The 17,108-nt window shown below is 42.8% G+C and overlaps 1 protein-coding gene across 9 annotated transcripts; it reads right to left on the bottom strand.

The window, feature by feature from the left end:
* Window positions 1-680: 680 nt before the first annotated feature.
* On the bottom strand, window positions 681-16,653 carry loxl3b (lysyl oxidase-like 3b). 9 transcript variants are annotated; one of them, XM_088310129.1, is made up of 17 exons: window positions 16,113-16,653; window positions 12,988-13,317; window positions 12,023-12,186; window positions 11,406-11,623; window positions 9,504-9,584; window positions 8,802-8,858; window positions 7,854-8,064; window positions 7,206-7,386; window positions 6,063-6,217; window positions 4,805-4,975; window positions 2,741-2,900; window positions 2,362-2,605; window positions 2,162-2,277; window positions 1,816-1,952; window positions 1,453-1,564; window positions 1,322-1,352; window positions 681-836 (listed from the first exon to the last, which is right to left on the bottom strand). In XM_088310129.1, the coding sequence occupies exons 2-17, from the start codon at window positions 13,313-13,315 to the stop codon at window positions 683-685; spliced, it is 2,520 nt and encodes an 839-aa protein (XP_088166255.1). In that variant the 5' UTR covers window positions 13,316-13,317; window positions 16,113-16,653; the 3' UTR covers window positions 681-682. The 9 variants fall into 9 exon arrangements, with proteins under 9 accessions (XP_088166255.1, XP_088166256.1, XP_088166257.1 ...); XM_088310130.1 differs by lacking the exon at window positions 4,805-4,975 and adding an exon at window positions 3,774-3,929; XM_088310137.1 differs by lacking the exon at window positions 681-836 and adding an exon at window positions 3,774-3,929 and having other exon boundaries at window positions 924-1,352.
* Window positions 16,654-17,108: the final 455 nt, after the last annotated feature.

The following is a 17,108-nucleotide window of genomic DNA, read 5'->3' as shown; positions in this document are numbered from 1 at the left end:
TTTACATTTGTTTTTTATTTGTAATGTAAAAAATCAAAAATAACTAAATGGCAAATTTATTTGACAATTTGAAATAAAATTTAATTCCTATATTTGCTTTAATTCTGGTGTTTTGAAGTAGTCTAAATTTGAGGTATTTTTAAATAAAAAACATTTTTTTTTCTCCATTAGAGCATTTAAAAAAAATACAATTTGCATTCAGAAAAAAATAATTTAAATATTAAAAATATGAACTATACATTTACCTTGCTTTTGTAAGTCATATCAATTATTCCACATAAATTTACTGACTGGAAAAAAAAAAAAACAACCGACAAAGAGGGCGCTAGTGAGCTACACAACGATCCTCGCCTTTGCAACATGAGGCTTAATGGGATTGCAGTAACAAGTTAACGGCCAAGCGCTTCTTAAGTCGATTGAAATAAACTCTGCACGCATGTGAGCGACACACGCCAGCCAAGATCGACCGTCGTGAACGAGCCTCCAAAAACCCAGACAAAGGTCATGTCGCACGTGCACACGAGTTGCCGCTATGCAATCGAGGGCGCTTGGGCACCAGCTCACTGCTGCCGACTCACTTAAAAGAAAATAATAAAAATGGAAGATACAAATAAAAACACTTGAAAATATATGTCAAGTAGAAAGTTCTTGAAGAGTAAAATTTGTTTGTTTACCTGTTGCTTCATTTTATGACGCATTTCCAGTTGTGTGTTTTCCCGCAGTTACTCCCAAAAAGCAGAAGCTTGCCTTTAATGAAAAAGGTTGGGCGGCGATTTTTGGACCAATCGCGTAAAGTCGAGTCAGGAGATGTCGATCCTGTTGCCGGGTTGCGGACGCTGTAAAACGGCAGGCGAGACTTTTAGTAAAGTCAGTCAAGTCACATCAAACGGACCAGCAGAAGCTCCACGTTAAGAACGCGGACCTTGAAAACACGAGATTATGATCTCATTTAATTGAGTGCAGCAGGTGAGATTACATCAGAGTGCATACGGCATCATGTCATTTATTTATTTATTTTTGTCCAATCCTTTGTCGTAAAATCCTAAAAAAACAAAACACAGCGTAGCACCTCTTAAAAAAATCTTGGGAATCTTTAGAGCACCTTTTAACAGGTAATAAATACATTCACAAGAAGAAAAAACAATTTGTAAAAATTCTGCCCTAAAACCGATTTTCAAAGTGGAAACTTCCACACCGGGCGGCAAAAAAAAAAAAAAATGACGGTCACGGCACAAAATGTCCGGCGCTACGTCTCCGTCCTTCCGTCGCTTTTTAGGATTAAGAAATCTGGTTGTTCAACTGTCCCGGGTACTTCTCGAACCTTCGCTCCTCTTCCTCGCTGAAGGCGTCGCCTGCGGGTTTGAGCAAGTCACAAAATGAAGACTTTTTCACCATCGCATTTGACACGTTATTTTTTTATTTATTTTTTGTTTTGTTTTGGGTGTGGCTTACCAACGTGGCAGTTGTGGAACCAGATCCGATGGCCGTCGTACTTGCAGTTGCACTTCATGGCGTTGTTGGTGAAGTCGCTCTCGGCCACTTCCAAGTTTGGGTTTATCACCACCTGTGGGCCGGACCAGGAAATAAAACCCAAGTCATTTGTCATTTTTGCAACACCTGATGGGATTTTTGATCCGTCAAGTAAGCAGCTGCGGGCATGCACGTCAATCATAACAGGACGCACAAAAAAAGTCTCAAGGATGTGCCCAAAACTGAACAGCACGGCGGCCATTTTGGTTTGAAGCAGCCACTTGAGACTCTGACACGGGCATTGTCGCAAATTGTCCCCAATCAGAGGCAGGTGTGCGCTCATACCTGCATGATGTAATTTCCGGGTTTGACGTCCGTGATGTCGATCCACTGGCAGTCGATGTCGTGGCGGTACATGTCCCAGCAGCCTACCGTGATGCCCTGGTCGCCAAAGTTGGCGCACTCGTAACGCTTGGAAACACCTGCACGCATCGGACACTTCATTAAGATGCTCGCGACCGCTCCGCTCGTGGGAAAAATATTCTTTTAAATTGTTGGAAGGTTTGATGCCAATTATTGTGCGAACTTGATTGCTTTGGTTGTCCATTGTGGCACACATTCCACTGAAATCGCTTTCACATTTATGAACTTTGATCGCAACGTTTTACTGGCATGAAAAGTTTCTGCGCACCTTCCTGGCAGTCTGAGTCCTCCAGACAGAAACTGGCTTTGTGTCCTTCGGCTACTTTGGTTCCGTTGGCGTTCAGAAGATCGTAGTGCGTGAAAATGTCCATACTGTGGTAATGACTGAGAAAAGAGGTTTTATGCGATCAAGAAAAAATTGAAGTCAAGGTAGCACTGAAAATCCACTTTTGATTTTTGTTTTTTTACCCGTGACAAGCATGCCACACCCACGAGTGGCGTCCAGCTTTGGGCTTGAAGTCGGCGCGTCCGATGTTGTGGATCTGCGAGGAAAAGCGCAGCAGGCGGCGGTGACCGTACGGCCAGTTGGCCTTAGCAGCCGTCTTGGACAGGCAGTCCTCCTCGGCGGCGCAGTAGAGCATGTGCAGGGGGCGGTCCTCGATGTAGACCGATTGCTGCACCAGCGTCGCGTTCAGGACCAGATCGGACGCCGCTGTGCCGCGAGTGGAAAACATCTTTTAATAAGACTAAGAAGTCGCATCAGAAGCCACACTCTGAACAGTAAAATTACACTTGGATTGGAATCTTGTTTTCAATTTCCCCCCCCCAAAAAAAACTATCAACTCACTCTCCGAGCAGATAACGCCGGCGGCAAATTTGGCGGCGGCCTTCTGGCAACTGAGCGTCTTGTGTCGCTGGCACTGCATCAGCGACATCTCGTTTCCGGTGCACTTGACGCCGCTCAAAATCATCTCGGTCACGTTGCTGCTGTCCCAGTACCATGTTTCCTTGGGGGCGGGGCAAACACAGAGCAGCCAACCAATCAGAGCATCGAAGACACACGCCTAACTTCATTAGAATGAACAAATAAGTGATTTTATAAAATGTATACAAAAGTGTCAATAAGCAGTACGTTAAACATTTATTTTTATATTCCTATTTTATATAGTTGACGATAACTAAATTAAACCATTTTTAGTTGAAAAAAAACATTTCAATTTTAGGACCTTTATTACTTTATTTACAAACACAAATCCTTTAAAAATCTAAATAATTTTTTTCTACTGTTTTTTAACCTTATTTAGAATAAACATTATTTGCAATAACAAAACCAAAATGAGATCATGTAAAGAATTTTATTTCACAAATATTTCTTATTTTATTATTTACAGTTAACAACAAAATAAGATTCAATTCAATGCAGGTGGATTTTAGTTTTTATTTGACGAAAAATAAATTAACCACTAAATAAAAATGGTAAAAAAAAATATTTATGGGTTTAATGTATGTTTTTCTTCCAATTTTGCATTATTTACAATATCTTTTTTTAATTTAAGACAATTTGACAAGTATACGCAACATTTGTCATGTCAATATTTTATTATTAAATAAACCAATTATTCACTATGAATCCATTTAAATCACATCAAATATACAAATAAATTTGTCACGCATATTTTTCATTGTGTTATTTACAATCAATACGAAAGATAAAAGTACACCAAATTAACAAAACAATAAACACAAAAATGTTTTTTTTTTAGGAATATGCGCGACTTGACTTGACTTGGGCTGGTTAAACTCCCAAAATAAGATTGACGCTTTTATGGTGAAGGCCGGCGGGCAATGGTCTTATTTTGAAAGGGAGCCGCGGCACTTACGGTGATGGCGTGCATGGAGTAGCCCAGGCCGAGCTGCCTGCACGCCACCATGGCCTCCCCGGTGCTCCAGCCTGCGCTGCACACCGTACCCCACCTGGAGGCCACCCGGACCTCCACCCGGCCCTCGTAGGCGCTGCGGCCGCCCACTAGCCGGATCTGCGGACCACAAGCCCTGCTGGGAGTCACTCACAAGCACTTGCTGTCCCTGACTCACTCATGCTCATGCTAATTGCTAATTCTAATAACTGTTAGCATCCTGAAAACCTCCACGTTAAAAAAAATCTAATTCATTGCATTTTGTTTTTTCAAGTCTACTCACGATTATAATTTCATTGCCACACGACCGATGGAACGTGAACTTGATTGGCTGGAAATTGGGCGGACTGACAAAGGTTTGATTGCTTTTGGGTCATCTGAGACTGAATTTGAAATTGAACATTTACATGTACTTTTTTTAGATGCTGAATGTTTGCTTCACTTTGATTGTTAGTGGGTAATTTTTTATTTTTTTTTACTTGTCGATTTTTTGGAATATTTTAATGGATTAAAAAAAAAAAAGGAGAGTTAGCGCTACAATTCAAATCCAAACTCAGATGACACATTTTGGTTTCAGGCGGTGGAAAACGTGTGCTGTGCGCCAGGCGTTCCAGTTAGTGCGTCAGTTTTTTTTTTTTTTTGCGGAGGTGGGATGATGTCAGCGCTTGGATCGGGAACTCTGTGTGTGGCCGAGTCAGGATGCTTTTCTTTGCATGCCACAAAGAAAAGTCGTTAGTTATAATATACTGTCACACTTCAAGAAGAAAAAAAACAACTAAAAATAAATAAATAAATAATTAAAAAAAACAAAAAAACATCCATAAATTAAAATGCAAAAAAATTGCTTGGAGTCACAATTACTTGTGTCGCCTTGCAACAAACAATGACATCACCACGGACGGCAGATGCCGTTTGTTTGGGACACGAGAGGAGTTTCATTTTGAAGGCGACAGTATATTATTAGAGGCGAGCTACATCAGCCGTTAGCGACCTACTTGGTTAGCCTGGTTAGCATAGCCCAGGCCTAGCTGCCTGCAGGCCACTATGGCCTCCTTGGTGGTCCAGGACTCGCCACAGATCAGACCCCATCCTTCCGTGCCGTTGACGTCCACGCCCAGGACCTCCACGCGCCCCTCGTTGCGAGTGCGCCCCCCTCCGAGTCGGATCTGCGTGGCGGCGCCCAGCGAGGGTTAGAACAAAAGGTCCGGCGGGATAAGAACCAAAACCTCTTTAACCTTTTTTTTAGTCCCACTGGAACCTTTGTTAGCATTTACATGGACAAAATCGGCTGGTTCAAGCTGGAAATAGTCCACGTTGAAGCCTCCTCACTGCGATCAAGACTTATTTTAAATTTGCACAACATAGTAAAGCAACCACGTGTCAAGAACTTAAAAACATGGACTCGCACAACACTGTGGAGCGACCGCAACATTGTGACGTGATCACTTTAACAGCTACAGCGCCAAAAACATGGATGCCAACAACGTTGTGGAGTGTCCACATGTGAAAGTGAACTAAAACTGAAACGTGGATGTGCGCAACATGTGAAGAGTTCTCATCAACATTGAGAGCAACATAAACAAGGCCACCAACATTGTGGAAGGAGCACAGGTCAAGAGTCTACTGTAAATCAAACAATGATGGAGCAACCGCGCCAGAGGCTATTCGACACAATATCAAGACTACTGGAGCTTAAAAGCAAGGACGCATAAAACACTGCGGAGTGAGTCACCACATGCATCTCGGAAGATCAACTTGAACAGCAGCAACACTGTGGAGTGACCACATCGGAATCGACCCGAACACACACACCTGACACGACATTGTCGAGCCACCACAAGTTAGTTTACTCCAGGCTATTATTGTTAAGTGAATGTTCCAGTCTACTGAAGCATGCGCGTCAATGCACACAACATTGTGGAACGGCCGCATTTTATAATCGATTGGTCAGTCAATGTGAAAAGAAGCATCGCGATAGAGCAGCCGCAAAATTGTGGCGCGTTCCAGAGTCGACTGGAGTGTAAACACAACACTGTGGAGTGACCACACATGTACTGCATTAGTATAAAAGTTCATCTCAAATTATTTTTTTAGTTTTTGTGATCACGTTAGTAAAATAGGCACTAAATTAGCATGACGATGTCCCAGCATGACATCATCATCAAATATTAGTCGCAAAAAAAAATTTCCCCTGCGTGACCAATCATAAGATCTGCACACGCATCATGTGACTAAACTTGCTGGCGCTCTGACCGAGTTCTCCAGGCCCGTGTAGGGAACGTTGCAGCGCACGGCGGCGTCCTCCGTGTGCTGGCAGTCCTCCGACGTGATGTTCTTGAACGGGCAGTTCCAGATGGACCGCTCGTGGCCCGAGCACTTCACCTCGTTCATGTAGACGGGACCCACCCCTGGGAAAAAACAAAACAAAAAAAATGCAGTTTACGGAACATTCACAGGCACTAAGCAAAAAAGTCTATTCTGGGAAAGTATGAGCAAACATCATATTTTTGAGGAAAACAAAAAATGTTCTCCATGATTTGAAGAAAATGACGAATTGTACCCAAAAAAGAACTCTCAGAGTGGAATTGGGGGGGGGGGGAAATCCCTTAATTGACTTTCCAGTGCGGAAATCCTGCAAAATTTAGGCTTCCCATGATGGAATTCGGATCACTTTCACACACTGATTAATCACTGGGCCGATATTAGCTTTGTCTTTTTAAAAACAACGACACATTACAACTTCGGACAAGTTTCAAGAGGTTATGGGAATTAATGGAGCCAAAATAAGTTCTTTTATTTATTAGATTTTTTTTTTATTAATTAGACGATTAATCGGGTATCAGGATTTTATTCTGACATATCAGCATTGGCCTCCAAAATATGGATTTGTTGGTTTTGGACAGAAGGATTGAACGCTAAAAAAAAAAAAAAAAAAAGTGCAGGTTTCTCAGATTTCTCAAATTGTAACCAAAAAGTCTCACCATTTGAATTTGGGAATGCGCGCGTTCTTCTTTGATGCCATGGAAAGCAAAAATTTGAGACATTTTCAAATGTGGGATGGATTAAAGGTTAGGGATGTCTCGTTTAAAATGCCTGTTTTTTTTCCCCCCCAAGATTCCCTGAAAAAAGAAATTGGGGGTTTGGGAGCAATCTCTTCATGGGATGATGGAAATGACAGAGTTGGCGGAATTCCTTCATTCATATTATCGACATGTGAATCCTCGTCTCTCAGCATGCACAGAATCGTCAAATGGAACTTGTGCAAGACAGCATTCCTTCACTGGCTCGAAAAAAAAAAAACTTCCAGAGAGAAATGAGGTCCGTGAGTTCAGAGTTCAAAGTTGACATCTCAGGGGTCAACCAAAGTCTGCAAAGGCGAGCGTTTGGGCGCCCCACCTTGGCCCATGCGCCCCCCCGTCAGGGCCTCCTTGGCGCTGCCGAAGCCGAGCTCCCTGCACACCACGCTGGCCGACTGGAGGTTCCAGCGGTCGTCGCACACGCTGCCCCATTCGCCGCCCTTCAGCACCTCCACGCGGCCCTCGCCCAGCCGGGCCCCGCCCTTCAGCCTCACCGTGCTCTGGAAAAGAGAAAAAAAAAAAAAAAAAACAGGCAGGACCACAACATTAAGGAGCGACCACAATGTGGTGGAACCATCACATGAACAACATTCTGCAGCGACCACGTCAATGTTTATTGGAAAATAAACATGGAGGCATGCGACATTGCGGAGCAGCCGCAACATTGTAGAGCGAACACACACACACACACACGAGTCTAATGGAAAACATGGACACACAAGATTGTGGAGTAACCACATGTCAGACTCTGCTTACAAAAAAAGGAAACTCCATGGACACACACAAGATTGTGGAGCGGGCAGATTTCCAGAGTCGACTGGAACAAAAAGACGGACACACGAAATCACACAACAACATTGCGGAGTGGCCACATGTCAAAATTTACCGGAACTTAAAGATGGAGCCAAGCAACACTGTGGAGCGACGACAACATTGCTAGAACGTAAACGAGCAACGAGGCACTGACCGAAGTTTTGGGTTTCTTCTTGAGTCCGGGGTGCTGCTGCGCGAAGAGAGGCCCCGGCATGCAGCTGACCACGACAGGGGAGCCGCCGCGGCACGACGCTGTGCCGTTGGGCCCGTTGAACTCCATGGGGCACGCGCCCAGGTGCACCTCCGTGCCCGTGCACGCCACCGAGTGAACGCGGAACACATTTTTCTGGCGTTCCAAAAACAACCTGCGAGCACGCAAGACACAATGTCAACTTGAGTCCATTTTATGAGTGATTTCGGACCATAAATCTTTTTTTTTTTTTTTTTTTTTTTACTATTATTCAATACTTTTGTGTTTTTTAAATTATTTTTATTTTACAATGAGAAAGTTTAGTTTAGTCAAATTTTACCATTGGCCTATTTTTAAGATGAGTCAGTTCTTCCCATTACTCATTTTTAGAAAGTATTTTCCCCATTGGTCAGTTTTTACCAGTGGTGAGCGGTCAAGGCCTTCAAGGCCTTCTCTGCCGGCCTAACATCATCAAGAAATCCTGATCATATTCTTCACATTGATGTCGTATATCCAAGTGTAGTATTTTTAGTGGGAGTTTTTATCCAATCAGAATTCAGCAAGCTCGTGTTGCCAGGCAGATTTCACGATCCCAGTAGCACGCACTATTCGTCCGAGGCCTTCACTTACAATCGTGCAGGCGGCGTCTGTTCTGTGTCTCAAGGGGGCTTTTACCGTTGATCGACAGTTGCGATAGCCAATCAGATCGCAAGTTGATTACAGTAAGGTCTTGGTGGGGGGGGGGGGGGATTATCCAATTCGGACTAAGTAGGACTTCACTGAAGGGCGACGTGTGAAATGCACGGCCCGCCACTGGTTTTAACCATGACTTAAAAAAAAAACCACACATCGTCGCCTAATGCATGTTCAAACAATTTGTCGCCGCCACATCACGGTTAGCGCTCACGTTACCTTGTGCCGGGGCTGCTCTGTTTAGACTTAGCGTTAGCGTTAGCTTTAGCTGTCTGCCTGCAAGGTAAACACGGGTTAGACTCCACAATTTTAGCCCACATTTCAAAACAAATGTGTCACTTTAAACACGTCGGCTAACCTTACGTGACTGGAGAATAATTTTTTTTTTTCAGTTTCTGGCCTTGGTTTGTTGAAAGTGACACACCTTTAATAACTTTTTTTTTTTTTTTTTTAATATTTTTCGACTACAACGAACTACCAGCAGAACATTGGAGGGTTCTTCAACAAGCCCACTAGAAAAATGAAACTTCAATTGAATTCCAGTCTCATGCGACTTTGCACATCTTTTCCACTTATTGTCCATAAAGTCGGCAGAGAGGGACAAATTTGCGAGTTTTGGAATCAGACGATACGTTGTTGAAGAAGCTGCCACAAAGCATTTCGTGCATGCAAACGTATTTCCAGCACTCGCCAAACACACACACACACACACACACAAGAGGTTGACTTCTTCTATCCCATAAAAAAAAAAAAAGTCAACTTCAAATGCCAATCATAGGCGTCATGAACATGCCGCACGTGACAAACGTGGAAAAAAAAGGTTAATGGCGCCTCAATCTAGTGGAAAGTGTTAATCGCTACTCTATGAAGAACAACATAACGCGGCCGCATGTGGGCGGGGCGGCGGGCATGTTTTCTCACCCGGCGACGGAGTACCTGGCACCGGCCGGCACGTTCACCTTTGACCTGGCGACCCTTTCGGCGGCGCGCTTTCTCAAACGTCTGCAACCACCACACGGCCACATGCGGTCACATTTATTTCAGCGGCGGCTTCGGACGGTCTTGCAGCACATTTTGTTAACGTTCACATTTCTTACAGCGGATTACATTTCTTACAGCGTGCATTTAGTCCAGTGTGCTTTTTCTCATGGCTTTTGTTTCAAAGAGCGTACGTTCCTTGCAGTGGGACGACGGGGGTCATCGTGGAGGAATAGAGACGCGGACATTCCACAAGTCGCCAGCGTAAATTGAGGTCAAACGGAAGTATGCAGACATTCCAAACATTTCGCATTCAGCACCCAACTTCTTTGGCTTGGTCACAAACTTTTGTTTTTCGTCCACTTCCCATCTGATACAATTCCAACAAAAGTACCAATACATCAGCTGGCAGCTGCAAAACTCACGTTTGATGTGACGCAATGTTGCCATGGCAACACAGGCTTTCCCATTTTTAACAATTTTAAGACACAATTTGTGATGTACGCATCATTCAGCTTTGCTTTTTAAAATTCCCGCCAATCAAAACAATAGATTAAAAAAAAAAAGCATCAGGTGTGCGTATGTACAGGCAAATGAAGCTCAAACGCTCCGTAATTTCCACTAACAACCCTGGTTAAACTTGGCTCCGCTTCACTTTGTGAGTTTGTCTCTAAGCCACGGTGCATCACTTCCTCGACACAAACGGTTACTACTTTCCTATCCATTTTCTCCGTGACATGGAACAATTGTCCGAGAAATTTGCAATGTTGACAATCGGAGGTTCAAAAAGGAAAAAGCTGCTGCTGCTGCCACAGATATAAGAAATAAAAAGAAAAATAATCAAGGTGAAGGCATTGCTAATGACAAAACAAAAAAATGTAGGTTAAAAAAGTGACGTTAAATCGAACAATAAATGTTCCAGATAAAGGTACCGTATTTTCCAGACGATAAGCCGCTACTTTTTTGCTCGATTTTGAACTATGCGGCTAATACAGCGGTGCAGGTTTTCTATTACTTTTTCTTTCACCGCTAGGGGGCGCTCCACAGTTCGGAAAATACGCTAAATAAATCTTGTATAACAGTAAAGCATAAAATAGTTAAAAAATCTACAATATAATGGTAACGGTAGAAGTTAATGTTACAGTAAAAGTAATATTGAAGGGTAAAAGTCATTCTTGTGCCGGTACAGACCAAATAAGTTAATGGTAAAAGGACAGAAAAGTAGTAAAAAAAAAAAGTTAAAATGTAAAAGTAATCATACAAGGTGAAGTAAAACTAAAAATAAAATTCAATTCCGTTTCTTGAATTTTTTTTTTTTTTTTTTAAACTGAACCGGCAAATGGGTCCAGTACGACATTAACGAGGTCACCAGAAGCGCCTGGTGACCAAACTTTCGTTAAACAGGATGTACAGTAGCCGAGGCACGCGATGTGGTTGGTTCCTGCGAAGGCTTCACACACACCTGACAACACACACACACACACACACACATCTCCTTGAGCTCCTGCCAGACGCCTGCACAACACGCACACACACGCGCGTTTTTAAATAAAAGCCTTTTTTTCCCCTTCCAGCCCTCATGGAATGTGAAGGACAAATATCCTCATGGGAGACCAACTCTGAGTCTGCTGCAACTCCCATTAAGGAACTTGAGGAAATATTCTAAGCTCCGGTTTTTCGTTTTTCTTTTTTGTGCTCCCATTACAACTCTGGTCGTAATCGTTCTCACTACAGCGGTCAAACAACACAAAAACGCTCAAAAATGGTACGACTCCCAAATTCATCATTCATCACAAAAATCACACATTTTTCAATAAGCGATTATTCTGGTGGTGCGTCACTGACCTGTAGAAGTTCTTGTTGTACTTCCTCTCTTGAGGGAATCCCAGCATGCCGCAGACCACACGCGTGTTCTTCACCGTCCAGCCGGCGTCGCACACTTGCGCCCAGCCGTCCTTGTACTTGACTTCCAGGACGCCCTCGGCGATGGGCAGACGCTTCTTGGCCGCCGCCACCACCGCGCGCAGACGCACCTCCTCCAGCTTGTTCTCGTCCACGTGAGCCTGCGCAAAGATCAATCAATTGAGAAATAAATAACAGCAAAGGAATACAAAAAGTAAAGGGAAAAGTCATGGTCATTAATGGTGAAGGTAAAATTGAGAGAAGAGATCATGGGAAAAGAACACGTAAAAGGTGATAATTGTAAATGTAAAAAAGTTGAAGATATTAAAGTGAGCATAAAGGGAGACAAAAAAAATAAAAAAATAAATAGAAAAGATCAAAGTAATACTCAAGGTGAAAGAAAAAAGGGAAAAAGTAAAGATAAAAAATAAAATATATAGTATCTATAAAATAAATAAATAAATACATATAGAAATACTATATATAAAATACATAAATAAAAAATATATATTGTATATATAATATATAGTAGTTTTGAGACTTCATCCGAGCGGACCCACCTCGATGACGTTGGCGTCCACGAATCCCGGAATCCTCTCGTCTTTGCACACCACGCCGGCATCCTCGTCGTGAGTGCAGTCGCTGTTGCCCCAGCCGCGAGATTTGCACGCGCCGATGCTTTGCTCGCCGCCGCCGCACTGCACGTTGTCCAGCCAGATCTTGCCTTTAACCGAATTACAACAATTGTTGCTTGCTAGCCACACTTCGAGGGATTCCCGCGTAACTGGCCTAAAATATCCTTTTGGGCTCTTCGGGAAAAAAAAAATAAGAAATCAGGAACCTTGTTGCTAGGCAGATTTAATTGGGCTTCAAGAGAACTGCCCTGAATTATTTGTATTTTTTATTCTGTAGGTTAGCGACAAATGTTCTAAGTACGATTTTAGCGCCTACAATTTCCTGTCCAAATCCCAAATTTAAATGACCACTTGTTGGTCGGCAGGCGTCATGATGCTTATTCTTGACTGCTCCACAGGTCAATGAAAAACTATCAAACAACTTGACATTCAAGTGAGATTCAATTTTCAGTTCATTTTTTACTTCATATGTCAATGAGTAGGACAGCTGCTTGCTGTCAGGAAGGGAAATATTGTTTTTTTTTTGTTGTTGTTTCCAAAGTAAAATGCTACATACTTTGCGGGTGAGCGTAATTACATTTTAGCTAGCAAGCACAATTGCGCCAATTATCTTCTTGGCCGCTTCACAGAGTCGCCGCTCGTTGCTAGGCAGAATTCATGAGGCTCAATCACAATATTTCAGCTTCTTGACTCAGAATGAAATAATTGTGAATTTAAATAGTTTTTCAGAGAGCCAAGTTTAATGGCTCAGATTACAATTGTCACTTGTTGCTAGGTAGACTTGACAATCCTCGTATGGACTCGAGCTTCGCCATACACAAGAAGATAAATACACAATTAGCGTACAGTTGCTTCTAGTGGAGAAGGAGCGCCGGAGGGGCACATCCTACCTTGCCCTTTTCCATATTTGGCGCTGTGCGTCCATCCGGTGGCTTCGACGAATCCCAGCTGTCGACACAGCACGTTGGCGTTGGTGATGGAGAAGTCGTCGTCGCATATGGTGCCCCACTCGCCCTTGTAAAAGAGCTCCACGCGGCCCTCGTTGTGCTTGCGCGGGAATCCCGCCAGTCGGACCTTCAGTCTCCCCGAGGACGGGGACGGCGACGGGCGAAGGGTGGTGGGCGGCGCTGGCGTCTGGGCGAGGCAGCGGGGCGAGCACAGGGCAAGGAAGAAGAGGAAGGACACGTGACGCCTGCCAGCCCACGCCGACATTCTCATGCCTACACAGCCAACAAATTAGACTCGAATCAATTTTACACGTTGCAATCCAACGCAATGCTACCTTGACTTTTGCGGGCCCCAATTTATGAGTTTGTCAAGTTACGAGCCATCTCGCCGCGAAGTGAAGTTTCCCGTCAAAAATAATGACACAAAACATACCAAAGCCAAAAACTTGGTTCTACCAAAGTCCGCTAGCTTAATGCTAACACATAATGACAAATGCCATCGACGGGCTAACAAACGTAGCACAATGTCGTCTCAGTAGTTACAACCAAATGTCTGTTCTTGCTTTTCTTCTTAACATTCTCAGTCATCCTTTTCATGATAATCCGCAATAGTGGAATAAAAGCAACTGGGCTCTTTTTGTTTGTTCCATATAATTATTTGTTTTTGTGTTTCCCACAAATATTAAAACATTATTTGGGCAACACTATTTCAAGAGAGTAGCTTGTATGTCTTTGGAAAAACTTGTGGAACAGGAAATGGAATGATCGTCGTTGGAGACCTGTTATACGCTACATAAACGTGCTATTGACGACTTTCTGTGTGTGTAAGGTGGGGGGGGTCGCGGCAGGGGGGCCGCACAAATCCAGCAGTGTGTTGTGTTTGTACAGAGACCACCAGACGGGGAGGCTTTCGTTTCAAAACATGACGGAGACTTTTTCCCATTAGGAGACATTTTTGGGTGAAAAATAAATAAATAAATAAATTTATAATAAATATGATAATAGATTTTTTCCTCAATAAAAACTTAACTTTCTATTTTTATCTTTTAGACAATTGACAAAATTTTACTACTTTGAAGTTTGAGTTTTTGTATATAGATATTTTTTTTAATGAAAAAAAAATTAAAGTGGAACTATAACAATGAAACCAAGTCACATTTTAATAAGTGAATTTCAAAGCTCCACCTCAAATGATGACTTTTCTCTCTTTATAACAAATTAAAAATGTCCTCATTTAAAAAAAACTCACATAGCTTTTTTTTCCCCCTACCCTGATCACACCTCGTGCGCTAAAATAAGCGATTGGTGCAGCGTGTTTGCTCGCTTGCCCGCATTCATGCCAGAGGTTGCTGACCTCATTGACCGCACGGCAGCTGCACGTCTTCTGCAGCTCCGACCAACAGCCTGACTCAACATCACAGTGGGAACATTTCGCACGTGTGCGCGTATGAGTGTGCGTGCGTGCGGACCGTCTGGGTCAGGATGAGGGAGGGAATACTTTCCAGAAGCCAAAAGGAAACCTCTCCGACTGGTTTGCAGCGTGGCTAAAGTAGCAATGCATCATGGGAGCTGTGCTCATCATTCAGAAAGATCCGGTCAAGTCAATTCAGATTGGTTTCCAACGACATGATAGAGAATTTCTAAAAAAATATACAAAAGGTTGAGCACTATGCGGGCGGGACTTAACTCACCCGCTGGCAGCCCAGTTCAAATGAATGTACTTTTTTTGGCTTCTATACTCGTCAATGGCCTTTGTTTGCATCAGTGGTCATCCTGCACAACTGCCATGCGCTGTTAACTAGCTAGCTATGTCCATAAAGTCGCATGTGACAGCCAATGTGTGTTAGAGTGCCTCGTTGTCAGTCGCAACTGTGCGCAGAGTAAGGTGGAAGAGTAAGGATTAAACTTTTTTTTTTTCCAACAACTCTCAACGTGAAAGCTCGTGTGTGGATGGAGGCGTCGAATTGGCGTGGCCGCTTTAGAGCGCCTCGTTGTGGCAAGGTGTAAAGCTCTGCAACGACCCAATGAAATGAAGCAGATCGAATTTCTTGTCTTAAAAATGAAAGTCAACAACACTTTTCTGTGGCGTGTTCAAACGACGAGACATATTTTCATTTTTAAGAGATCGGCGATTGGCAGGCAAGCGGTTCAGGGTATTCCCCGCCTTAAGCCCCATAGCCAGCTGGGATTGGCTGCAGCAAGCCCGCGACACTTGTGAGGAAAAAGCGGCTCCGAAAATGGATGCCATGGAGGTGGAATTTTCACTTTGAAGTCCTCTGAACACGGTCTTCATTTGGCACTGGTAATCGTCGCTCTAATCCACACGATTGTTCTCCAAGTCTAGTCAAGGTTGTTACAGCAGTCCCAATAAAAAAAAAAGTCATCAGCTTACATATTTTTATTATACTTATATGAAAAGAATAAAGTTTTTCAGAGTAAAACATGAAGTCAAATTTGAGTCGTGCTTCTCAAGTCCATCTATTTGAAAATAAAAAGGCAATTCGACAAGAATAAATTCTAGAGATGACTTCTTTTTTTACCTTTTTAATGGAATAGTCCTGTTTTCTTCGTCATTTTGAGAGAATGAGAATAGTTGTTTTCCATGTATTGTATATTTGAGTCATACAATCCAGAGTAACAGTTTTGCAATTTCTTTTTGCCATGAATTTTTCAGATGCAACCTTATTTTTATGAAAGTTAGCTTTTTTTTTTTTTAAATGAACAAAGCTGCATTTTTCTATATAAAATAGGGTCTGATTATTAGGATATATTTCTTTTCACGTGCTCAAGCATTTATTCCTCCAAAAATGAAGCCGCGTTACTTTCAAGACAGCCCTTCAATAAGAATCCAACTTTTTCAACTTGACATCTTCCTGAAAATTTTGCCGAGGGATGCCCGGTGGCACACACGCAAAGTGACACTTTATCGCTTGTGTTTTATCTAAACAAGACACAACACATTCCAACACACAGTACAGTCTACGATAAGAAGTTACTCAGCATGTCAGTTTTGTTTGCAAAATTGTGCATGTAAAGTAGCATCATCTGTAGTGGATGTGCGGGCTTACCTTATTGATGCCGAGTGACGAGCGTTTAACGGTTCCACTGCTTTTGTTTTCCTGGCAGGGAAAAAAAAGTCCCAAAAAAGTGGTGGTGGGGGGGGGGGGGGGGGGGGAAGGGGCGGAGGGGGGACCCTCACGTGACCCTTCAGTCCTTCACACTTGGATCCGTCTAATTGCTGGTGCGGTTGTTGTTGTTGTTGTTGGTGGTGGGGGATAACGGTGAACAGTTCGAAAGTGTGTTGGAAGGACGTCGTCGTCTTCGTGGTGGTGTCTTCAAATTGCCAACTGTACAGCCTGGCGGAGGTCGAAGAGGAGCAAGACAAAGAGGAGGAAAACGACGAGGAGGGCTGGGTCTAATTCCTGGGACGCACACACATGGACTCTTTCACGGCTGTTTGGCGCTTGCGTAATGGCCAAAAAAAAAAAAAGGTAACGTTACCTAAATTTGATCACGTGACACCCGTTCAGCGGACACATGACTAGGACGTTATTTAATAACGTGCTAAAATGCTGCTCGTAGTAAATGCTTGAATTGACTTCCTTGAATTAAAAAAAATATGCTGTGACGTAGCTCCGAGCCTGACGCCAGGCTTTCATTCGAGTACCGAAAGATGATACATATTCAACAACATTAAAATATATTTTTTTAAAGACAGAAAAAGCACATTTTAGAGAACGAAAGTCATCATCTCACAATTCTTTTGCAGATCATATTTTTCGCGTTTTTCCCAAAGTGTCATTATGCTACCAAAACACTTTTTTTTTTAAAGATGAAACATGTGTCGAATTTTTTCTCCCAGGTATGTAGTTGCAAATTTTCGAGTATTACAAGAATGAAATTGTTTATTTTGACAAAAAGTTTGTTTTCAAGAATATAGTTTTAGATAGCGGTATGTTTTTGATATATTTTTTCATTTTTGAGAGTGGAAAGAGAAAATACAAAATGACAACTTCAGCGACTCTTTTGATTTTCTTAAAAAAAAAAAAATCTCATAGGATGAC

Source organism: Idiotropiscis lumnitzeri, chromosome 1, assembly GCF_059441095.1.
Source record: "Idiotropiscis lumnitzeri isolate Australia: NSW breed Sydney's pygmy pipehorse chromosome 1, RoL_Ilum_1.0, whole genome shotgun sequence".
NCBI lineage: Eukaryota > Metazoa > Chordata > Actinopteri > Syngnathiformes > Syngnathidae > Idiotropiscis > Idiotropiscis lumnitzeri.
This window is presented reverse-complemented; position numbering and strand designations above follow the sequence as displayed.